Raw genomic sequence first — 11,795 nt, 5'->3', positions numbered from 1 at the left:
CAAAGAAAGGGTAAGTTAGAGGAAAAAAATATTTTTAACATGTAATTGAGCATTTACTTGTAACAGAAAATGAATTTTACAATTTTTTTATTTATATTTAATGTTTATTCAGAGAATAATTTGATAAGAATACTAATAATAATAATAATAATAATAATTATTATTAGGTTAAAATACTCCCTGGTCTATGTTTTTGTTGAAAAATCTCAAATAGGTCTTAAGATTTTTTTAGTCTCAATTAGGTCCATATTTTTTGAAAATGTGTAACAATTAGGCCCATTCCGTTAGTATGGTGTTAACGGTGTTAAGGATATACCACGTGTCAGCTTCTCATTTTTTTAAATTTTTTAATTTTTAAAATTTTTTTAAATTTTTAAATTTTTTTTTTTATTTTTAAAATTTTTTTTTTGAAAATTAATTATGCTACGTGTCACATCAATATTGTGCCACGTGTCAAGTCAGTAAGGTGACACGTGTCAAGTCATTGTTTGAATCTCAATTTGGTCCATATATTTGTTATTTTAATTATATTTCAGTCCATTTTTTTTTTAATTTTCAATTTCATCCTCTCCAAATTGAGATCAAATTTAACTTTTATATAAATTTTATAATGATACTTTTATTAAACCTTTTAATAATATTAAGTTTATTTTATATTTTGTTTTAAAATTTTAAAATATTTATTTTAACTTGTTACAAAATTGTTTTAAATAATTTATATACAAATGTTAGAGTTGGTTTAAAATTAACAATTTTATAAATTTAAATATAAAATTTTAAAACAATTTTGTAAAAAGTTAAAATAAATATATTTAAAAAAATTTTTAAAAATGGACTGAAATGTAATAAAAATAACAAATATATGGACCAAATTGAGATTCAGACAATGATTTGACACGTGTCACCTTACTGACTTGACACGTGACACAATACTGACGTGACACGTGACATGAATAATTTTCAAAAAAAAATTCAAAAAATTTAAAAAAATTCAAAAAATGTGGAACTGACACGTGGCATATCTTTAACACCGTTAACTCTATACTAACGGAATAGGCCTAATTGTTACACATTTTAAAAAATATGGACCTAATTGAGACTAAAAAAAATCTTAGAACCTATTTGAAATTTTTCAACAAAAACATGGACCAATGGAGTATTTTAACCTTATTATTATTATTATTATTATTATTATTATTATTATATGTTGACAAAGTTCGAGAGAAAATGAATCATAATATTATTGTTACAAAACATTGAAATTTTATGATTAAGTTGTAATAAAACAATAATAAATTTTGTTGGTAATATTTTTCTAATACTTTTCTTTGATTTTTATGAATAATTAAATTGCTAATATTATGTTTTACGCATGCTATAATAATGTTATATATGAATTTTGATAGTGTTACTATCAAGTAGGAAATCGTATTCATTATATATTTTTCATAGAACTAATAATTAAATAATAGTGTAAACCCTATATTAAGTATCAACAAACACTTAAGTATAGTTCATATTCACAATTTCAAATTATATAATAAACTATCTTTCAAAATATAAAACGAATATAACATTTAGAAGATAGTACAAAATTGTCCTATATAAACAGGAGTCATACACAAATCTCGTCCCCACTTCAACAGATTCATTGTTGTCTATTAATCCCGTCTGCATCATTATTTATACTCACACACACACATATATATATATATATATATATATATATATATATATATATATATATATATATATATATATATATATATATTAAAACTAGTTATTTAATATTTTTTTGAAATTAATATTTAGAAAACCTTACAATATTTAAAAATATAAATATAACTAATTATTATTTAAATTTAAAAAGTCAAAATTAAGATATTATTAATATTTCATATGTTACATTTCTTTACTCTATATAAAATACTTCCATAAAATAAATAACCAGCTAATTGGTATAATAGATCTCAAATTTCTAAGTAAATATTTAAAATACCCCAATCATTCTCATCATCCCAAGGTGGATAATGTCCCGTAACAACGTGAACTTCATTGTTTATAATTTTTATTTATTGATGAATCATTTTAATTATACTTTTTATATTGTGTATTCCATTATTTATATGACGTAATATTGTAAAATATTTTCAAACAAATTTAAAATAAAATAAAAATATCATATATATATATATATATATATATATATATATATATATATATATATATATATTAGTATATTTAATTCTTACATTTTAATTAAATAAACTATTTCTTGAATTTTCAGACAATCGATGTAAACTAATAGTCTGAATGAGTTACATAGAGAGATCCTGATTTTGTAAACATGATATAAAGTTAGAAGGTCCATAACGTTACCAATCTCTAAGACAGTTAGACAACTAAATTGTCCTAAGCTTTGAAAAAGTTCTTGCGGCTTGCAACCGTTCTTCCTTTCCACGCCCTCATGCACTGTTATGGTTGTATCATAACTATCTCGGAGGACGATAACTAACTTGTTCTTTTCTCTATCAGAGATGTTGCTTGCTTATTGAGTACAAGGGGAGAGATGGTTTGTAGATTCCACATCTTCTCACCGGATCCTAAACAACTACCTCGTAACTTGATAGGGAAAGAAATTGGATCGTTCTGGGTTCAATCACCTAAGTCTATGGTTTGTAGAGAACACAGGTTAAGTATTGAATCTGGAACAAATGTTATATGTTGTGAGTCTATTCTCAAGTACCTTAAGTGCATCAAGTTTCCGATGTTAGAAGGTATCTTTCCACAGCTCTTTGGTGCGAGCTCCGACATTTACGATTCACAGAGCATCAATTTGAGGAACAACAACACATCAAAATGGCATTTCAATCGTCGAACAAGAACATACAAAAATGGGGTTTTATTTGGGGAAAAACATTAAAAAAATAAGGGATTGCAATTGGGGTAGTAAAACATACCAAATTGCCCTTTGATTTAGAGAAGAAGAACACTAAAATTAGGGCTTCCAATTGTCAACGAAGTTGCGGCAGCGATCCACCTTTGTTATTCTTTTCCAAAACCGCACTCCGCTTTTCACTAAACCATCGCAACGTTCACTTCTTTCCTTACTTTTCCTCTGCAGTGAGTGACATTCAAACTTCAACATTCACTCTAGCTTTTCTCACACGTCACTGCTCTTCTCATATTAAAAAACATTAAAATAAGACATGCCACGTAGGTGGGTAAAAATTGGATTAAGTAAGACATTGTATCATTATCCTTATTATTATTGCATCTTTTAATTAAGTGAGTCTGTGAAATGAAAATGTTTTTCTCCAGGATTTTGACTTTGACTATATTGCACCCAGAAGAACAGACACGCTTCTACCTTCCAAACCTAACACTTTCATTTCACTCACAATCAAGGATGACCATCGGTCTAAATCCAATATCCTTTTTCTTTCTCAGCGTGTCAATAGTACCAATTACTTTCGTCACTCCCACAATTTTCTCCTACACCCCTCCTTTTTTTTAAATGCCTATTTTATCTTTCTCATTTATTTCTTTTTTAACCTCTTGAAACTACACTTTTTGTGATTCTTCAGTACTGTTCACCCACTTCTTTGGACATCAAGGATTTTATTAAAATCAATGTTTGAAATTAGGTATATCTGTTTTTCGTAAATAGTTTTTTTTTTCAATTTTTAAAATAATGAAAATGAGAGAAAAATTTTGGATTTCGGTTAATTCTTAGAGTATTCATTTACTTTAAAATGAATAAAAAAAAGGTTAAATATGTTTCTTTTTTCTTCAAGTGAAATATGGAATTAGTTCTTCTTCGTAATATTTGACCAATTTAGTCATTCATCTTTAAAAATGCATAAATTTAGTTATTTTAACCAAATTTATTTTGTTAAGTTTATATGATGTTTCAAACGTATTTCATAATAATATTTGAATTATTTATACCGTTTGACACGTTTTAGCTTAAATGTTAACTCAAATATTATCATAAAATGCATTTAAAATGTCAAATAAACTTAATAAAAATTGGTAAAAAGAACTAAATTCATGTATTTTTAAAGATAAATGACTAAATTGGTATAAAATTTCAAGGAAAAACTAATTCAACAATTTACTGAAACTTGAAAGAAAAAAACATATTTAACTCAATAAAAAAATTACAAAAAAAGTTGCGATGTGCGAGAATAAACACTCCTAAAATAAGACTGAGTTTATGAATGACCAAGCCAATCCTCCTATTAAATTTCAACTTTTAGAAAACTATTTTCCAGGGTAAATATACTAAACCAAATCACTATTTCTTTTTATTCTTTGTGAATTTCCTCATTTCACGTATTGTTAACCAACTACTTCAAAACAAAAGTCAATTGCATGTTATTGAGAATTAATCAAGCCTGATAAAAATGTATTATAAATTATTTTTTATAATAAAATTTGTAAGTACTTTTTAAGAATTTTTTTTGAAACAAAATTAAAAAAATATAAATCTTTTTTAACAGTAGTATTATAAAATATTTTTCGTTATAAAGAAGATAAATAAAATAAATAATGTTGATTGATGTATATTGCTTCAAATATATGATCAATCAATTAAAGTAATTTTAGATTTTGATTTATATTAATATATATATATATATATATATATATATATATATATATATATATATATATATATATATATATATATATATATATATATATGCATCAGATTTACGCATATGTATTATTAAGGTTATTTGATACGTATTGCTGTATCAATGACTTGTTATTTAAAGTATTTTTTAGCACCAGAAATTATTTCAAAAAACGGAAGGTTAAAAGGAATTATTAAGGATTAAAAAACAAATTTATATATGCCTTACTTTTTTTATCAAAGACGAAATACTTTATCTGATAGAAATCATATTTAATATATATACCTCACTTTTTTATATTAATTGCATGTATCATTATGAATCAGTGAAACATGTTTTATTAGATGAAACACTTGACGTAATTATAAATACATCAATCACTAAAATTGTAATATGTAATAATAGAGTCATATTAATTTATACATGCTTTCAGCAAACTATTTACTAATCAGCCATATTCTCTTCTTATATGTTGGAATGAATTAATTTTAATTTAATGTTTACATTTTCTTATTATTTAACTTTTGGTTAATATTATTCAAAGTTAATAATTGTTTTCATTACAAAATAAATGATAATAAAAATAATAAGACAGAGGCCGATCATGACTAGAATAAAATAATAACAAAATTTTATTGTTAATTATATTTTGTTTAGAAATGATACTAATTGCGGATTACAATATTACCAAATTTTAAAAGGTATAAATGAAATTAATATTTTGATGGAGAGAGGGGGAAGAGAAGGAATTTGTATTGACTAATCTATATGATAATAAGTTATTTAGAATATATGAAAATATTATGTTATTTATTTGAGAATATGTATATACAACAGGTAAATGAAAGATTTAGGATATAAATATTTACTTTTACCTTTTTTTTTTTGGTAAAGTAAGGAAAATAACACAAATGAAATAAAATTTTGTTTGATGGACAATGTTGCAAAAGTATATAATATATTAAATATATAATGTTTGGATCTGCTTGAAAAATATATTTTACTTTTAGGTTTGTCTGTTGACCAATAGTGACTTTTTATTTCTGTGAAGTTAATATTTAGTTTTCATGCATTAATTTCCATTTATATCATTTGCAATACCCCACTGATAATTCTGTTTAGTACTACATTTTCTAAATCCATATATGCACTAGTTCAGTAAATTACACATATGGTGGTAAAAGTAAATAAGGAGTTTTGCTTCAAACAATGTTATTGCATGTTTTTATGGTAACTTGGAATCATGAATTGGTAAATCTGGAAAGGTGAAGGATGATAAATATTGTTTCGAAGGTATAATATTATTTAGTTAAGTGATTAGTGAGATTATTGTTTCTGATTTCTGATTACAATCAGAATTACATTTTTCCTTCTCTATTAAAGTTAGCATCTCTGTGCAGTTCTCACCTCAAACATCTTCCTGTGGTCACTCACTTAGCATCAACAATTGTGTTCTTTGTTTATCTATCTGAGAGATGAAGGTTCTATTTCTGATATTTGTTATTGCTGCACCTAGCTTGTGTGCTACAGAATGTTCAGCCTTCGACGACGTTGTTAGCTTCGACGTTGTTAGCTACGGTGCCACAGGGAGTGGCCAAGCCGATGATACACAGGTATATATTTTTTTTCTACTTTCGATCACACTCTTTATTTTGTTTTTCATTATGCAAATATATATGTTTGATTTCATCACTTTATCATCGTAAGGCTTTCGTGAAAGCATGGAAAGACGTGTGTGGTGCAACTCAGAAGTCCGCAAAATTTGTCATACCCCAGAATAAAATATTCATGTTACAACCTCTGTCGCTTAAGGGTCCTTGCAATCCAGCAACCATTGAAGTTCAGGTAGTAATTTCCTATATCCAGATATTAAAATTGAGAGTTATATATATATCATCCAAAATACAAGGACTTTAACTTGTAAGTGTGAATAATGCAGCTCGAGGGAACTGTGATTGCCCCTAAAAGCATTGGGGATTGGAAATTTTTGAACGAAGAAAGGAAATGGATAGAATTCTCAGACATAAGTGGTATTGTAATCGAGGGAGGAGGGGTGATCGATGGCCAAGGTGCTGCGTGGTGGAACTCCGATGATGTCTCCATGAAGCCCACTGTACGTTCAAATTCAAATATAAACACAGTGCATGTATATGATTGAAACTAACAACGTTGTTTAACAACATGTGCAGGCTCTTCATCTCCATAACTGTAAAGATGGGATACTTAGATCGATTCATCATATGAACAGCCCCAGAAATCATATAAGCGTAGACATGTGCAGTGGGTTAGAAATCTCCCATGTTAACATCACTGCACCGATGGAAAGTCCAAACACCGACGGCATAGATATCTCTGGATCATCCAATGTCTTCATACACTCTTCCACCATTCAAACCGGTAACTAATCCACCCCGATTTCCTATATCACTCTTCATCATCACTCTCCATCCATTAATGAATACACATTATTCATCACAGGTGATGACTGCATCGCCATAAACTCGGGTTCTTCCTTCGTCAATATAAGTGACATTTTTTGTGGACCTGGTCACGGCATCAGGTAAGTCCAAGTCCAAGTAAATTACTACATGAGTATTATTAGGAGTGTTGAATTAATTCCCTCTGTGGTGTGTTTGGTGCATGAAAAAAAAGTGTTGGGAGCCTGGGACGTAACGGAGATGATGCCAGAGTTGAAAATGTACACGTGCGGAATTGCACCTTCCTGGGATCATCGAACGGAGTGAGATTGAAGACATGGAGGGTAAGGATGAAATTAAGGTTAAACGAGAATGAATGAATGATTAATACGATGTTGTTTTTTGGTTAACTAGGGAGGGCAGGGTTACGCGAGGAAGATCATATTTGAAGATATTACGGTTGTCGGAGTGAAGCGGCCGGTGATTATCGACCAGAATTATTTTGGACTATTAGATGAGAAGAAAAGTGCAGTGAAAATAAGTGAGGTGAGTTACCGGAACGTGAAGGGAACAACTAGCGGTGAGCGTGCGGTGGAACTGAGTTGCGATCCGAATGTCGGCTGCAACGACATCGTTTTGGATCATATTTCCATAACGAAAGAAGACGGAGGTGAATCAAAGGCATCATGCACCGGTGCTCAAGGGACCTGCTTTCTCTGCAATCCAATCGTCTCTTGTCTTTCCAATCTCCATCTTGTCTAGTTTTCGATCAACAATTTTTTTTCAGTTTATAACACCCAATTCAAACTAAACTAATGCACACTCACTAATTATCCAACTCTCAACAATCTATAATACTTTTTTGTCTTCCCTGTTTATGTTTCATTAATGAATCTTATAACCTTTTCCTTTCAAACGTTAAAATCTATTCATTTTTCTTTACCTATACAATACTGCTGAAAACAAGTTCTATCATTTCTGTGTCTCATTCCTATTCTAGTTGTTTATAACAAGTTAACAATCAATATCTCTGCAAGAGTAATTTTTAAAGAATTGTGTGGATCAAGTTGGTATTGTGGAATAACATATCTACTGTTGAATCCGGTTATGTTTTATTTGGAAAGATTTGGTTTAATCAGAGAGAATATTGTCCTACTTTCTACTTTTATCAACTAATTAATTATTCTTATTTGGTAAAGGAGAAAATAGTGTAATTAAAACATAACATCAAAATCAAATTATAATTTTATACAATTGTATATAAACTAAATAATATAAAGACGTTCATCATATTTCTCGCAGATAATAAGTACCTTTTTGTAAAAAAAATATGGAAAGAAATGCGGGAAATTGAGATAGTTATACATTATTTTGATTAATTAAAAATCATTTATGTTCTCACAAGATTGGAATCTCACGAAACGAATAATAAGTGACGATTTTCTTTGTTATTTTTGTCTTCTATCTTTAGTCTTCGGTATAAAAAGACGAGTAACTCTAATCTTTTAATTATTTTTTTAGTCATTGACTTTGGTCGTCAATCTTGAATGATTGAAATACGACAGACACGGTAAATGATTTATTTTTAGAAATATAATAGGAAAACGATTCTTTGACAAAGGAAATGTAACAAACTTTTGACAAAGTGACGTGGATTTAGTTAAATGAATTTTTTAATTAAAAAAATATTTCATTGCACGTGTGAGAGAGAAATGTGAAGGAAAGGAAGTGGTTTACGAAACATGGGTTCTCTTTCACAATCTCGCGCTGGATTCAAAACATTGTTGGTTTATCAAACCCCTTCTCGGTGCAGATTGAATTTCTTCCATCCCACCTGTAGGAATCCCTTTCTTCCCCACTGTGCTTGACAAAAACGAGATTGCAGTAGAACGTTCGCGAGGGTGGTTGACGGAAAACCGTTCGTCGTGAAAAGCATTGAATTTGTAGGTTGTGATTTGTGTCACAGCGTCATATCATTGCCGGAGCTAGGTCGAAAATTGAAGGTGTTGTGTTTACGGAGTTTGCTGAGACCGTTTTCGGGCCTTGGGCCGGTGATAGTGTCGTCCAAAATCAAAAGAAAATGCAAAGGAAGTTGCCACTTGTCTGTGAAAACCTATTATGCAAAACCATTTACTGCGTTTGCCATTTAATTACTTAGTGATTGCCATTTAAAGCTGCAGACTTAGTTTAAGCAAATGATTTTGGAACTTTATGTGCTTCCCACATCTTGGTGAGACCAAAAAATTTGTAGTCATTTTTTAAATAACAAAGATTGTTGAAAAGGAAATGCAATGAGGTAGCCACCTGTCCATGAAAATCTGTTGTGCAAAACCCTTTATGGTGTTTGCCATTTAAGTAGTTCATGATTTCCATTTAAAGCTGCAGCCTTAGTGTAAGCAAACTATTTTGGAACCTTATTTGCTTGCCATATCTTGGTGAAGCTAAAAAAGGTGTAGTAGTTTTTTAATAAGAAAGATTGGTCAAAATAAAATTAAAAAGGAAGTTGCCACCTGTCCGCGAAAACCTGTTGTGCAAAACCTTTACTGTGTTTGCCATTTAATTAGTTAGTGATTGCCATTTAAAGCTGCAAACTTAGTCTAAGCAAATGATTTTGGAACTTTATGTGCTTCCCATATCTTGGTGAGACCAAAAAATTTGTAGTCATTTTTTAAATAACAAAGATTGTTGAAAAGGAAATGCAATGAGGTAGCCACCTGTCCATGAAAATCTGTTGTGCAAAACCCTTTATGGTGTTTGCCATTTAAGTAGTTCATGATTTCCATTTAAAGTTGCAGCCTTAGTGTAAGCAAACTATTTTGGAACCTTATTTGTTTGCCATATCTTGGTGAAGCTAAAAAAGGTGTAGTGGTTTTTTAATAAGAAAGATTGGTCAAAAGAAAATTAAAAAGGAAGTTGCCACCTGTCCGTGAAAACCTGTTGTGCAAAAATCTTTACTGCGTTTGCCATTTAATTAGTTAGTGATTGCCATTTAAAGTTGCAGACTTAGTCTAAGCAAATGATTTTGGAACTTTATGTGCTTCCCATATCTTGGTGAGACCAATAAATTTGTAGTGGTTTTTTTAATAACAAAGATTGGTGAAAAGGAAATGCAATGAGGTAGCCACCTGTCCGTGAAAATCTGTTGTGCAAAACCCTTTACGGTGTTTGCCATTTAAGTAGTTCATGATTTCCATTTAAAGTTGCAACCTTAGTGTAAGCAAACTATTTTGGAACCTTATTTGCTTGCCATATCTTGGTGAAGCTAAAAAAGGTGTAGTGGTTTTTTAATAAGAAAGATTGGTCAAAAGAAAATTAAAAAGGAAGTTGTCACCTGTCCGCGAAAACCTGTTGTGCAAAACCCTTTACTGTGTTTGCCATTTAATTAGTTAGTGATTGCCATTTAAAGCTGCAAACTTAGTCTAAGCAAATGATTTTGAAACTTTATGTGCTTCCCATATCTTGGTGAGACCAACAAATTTGTTGTGATTTTTTTAATAACAAAGATTGGTGAAAAGGAAATGCAATAAGGTAGCCACCTGTCCGTGAAAACCTGTTGTGCAAAACCCTTTACTGTGTTTACCATTTAAGTAGTTCGTGATTGTCATTTAAAGCTGCAGCCATAGTGTAAGCAAACTATTTCGGAACCTTATTTGCTTGCCATATCTTGGTGACACCAAAAAAGGTGTAGTGATTTTTTAATAAGAAAGATTGGTCAAAAGAAAATGCAAAGGAAGTTGTCACCTGTCCGTGAAAACCTTTTGTGCAAAACCTTTTACTGCGTTTGCCATTTAATTAGTTAATGATTGCCATTTAAAGCTGCAGACTTAGTCTAAGCAAATGATTTTGGAACTTTATGTGCTTCCATATCTTGGTGAGACCAACAAATTTGTAGTGATTTTTTTAATATCAAAGATTGGTGAAAAGGAAATGCAAATGAGGTAGCCCACAACATGCATAGACCCAATTACGCAGTAAAATAATGAAAATAAATGCGCAATTGTTTTTGATGGTGAAATTCATTTCAAAATTAATTGATGAGCGGAGTAGGAAAGTTTTTGTCAAAAAATTACTACTGCGTCTGCCACTTAATTTGTCATTGTCTGCCACAAAAACTTCCTCGACCACCTGTGGGACGACACGGTCGCCGGCCGAAGGCCCAAAAATGGTCTCAATAAGCTCCGTAAGCACCACACCTTCAATTTTTGACCTAGCTCCGGTAATGGTAAGACACTGACACAAATCACAACGACCAAGTCAGTTTCCGATGAAAACTGAAAAACCCCAAAAATGCATTCGAATCCAAAAAGCTATGGTTTCCAATTGAAACCCTAAACCCCAAATTGATTTCCAATCGAAAAACCTAACCTGCAAATTCGATGCTTTCTACGATGAATGGTTTTTCGTCAACCACCGTCGCGAACGTTCTACTGTAATCTCGTTTTCGTCAAGCACCGTGGGGAAGAAAGGGTTTCCTGTAGGTGGGATGGAAGAAATTCAATCTGCACCGAGAAGGGGTTTTGATAAACCAGCAGATAAACCAGCAATATTTTGAATGTAGCGTGGGATTGTGAAAAAGAGTCCATGTTTCGTGAACCACTTCCTTTCCTTCACATTTCTCTCTTACACGTGCAATAAAATATTTTTTTAATTAAAAAATTCATTTAATTAAATCCACGTCAGTTTGTCAAAAATTTGTCACATTTTCTTTGTCAAACAATCATTTTCCAATATAATAATC

General features: G+C 30.3%; 1 protein-coding gene across 1 annotated transcript; it reads left to right on the top strand.

The window, feature by feature from the left end:
- The first annotated feature begins 6,115 nt into the window (after positions 1-6,115).
- LOC114191298 (putative polygalacturonase At3g15720) lies at positions 6,116-7,819 on the top strand. The gene is made up of 7 exons (XM_028080470.2): positions 6,116-6,253; positions 6,348-6,485; positions 6,580-6,753; positions 6,830-7,037; positions 7,119-7,200; positions 7,293-7,401; positions 7,472-7,819. The coding sequence occupies exons 1-7, from the start codon at positions 6,116-6,118 to the stop codon at positions 7,817-7,819; spliced, it is 1,197 nt and encodes a 398-aa protein (XP_027936271.2).
- Positions 7,820-11,795: the final 3,976 nt, after the last annotated feature.

The sequence above is a fragment of the Vigna unguiculata genome, chromosome 1 (genome assembly GCF_037176805.1).
Source record: "Vigna unguiculata cultivar grain cowpea cultivar isolate G323 ecotype 2 chromosome 1, ASM3717680v1, whole genome shotgun sequence".
NCBI classification, from domain to species: domain Eukaryota; kingdom Viridiplantae; phylum Streptophyta; class Magnoliopsida; order Fabales; family Fabaceae; genus Vigna; species Vigna unguiculata.
The sequence above is the reverse complement of the archived record's forward strand: the minus strand, read 5'-3'. Positions and strand labels throughout refer to the sequence as shown.

Excerpts from the sequence above, each read along its gene's own strand:
- LOC114191298 (XM_028080470.2), top strand. The coding sequence starts at position 6,116 with ATGAAGGTTCTATTTCTGATATTTGTTATTGCTGCACCTAGCTTGTGT. Across the intron at positions 7,201-7,292 it reads GGACCTGGTCACGGCATCAG|TGTTGGGAGCCTGGGACGTA; the intron begins GTAAGTCCAAGT and ends ATGAAAAAAAAG. Across the intron at positions 7,402-7,471 it reads TGAGATTGAAGACATGGAGG|GGAGGGCAGGGTTACGCGAG; the intron begins GTAAGGATGAAA and ends TTGGTTAACTAG.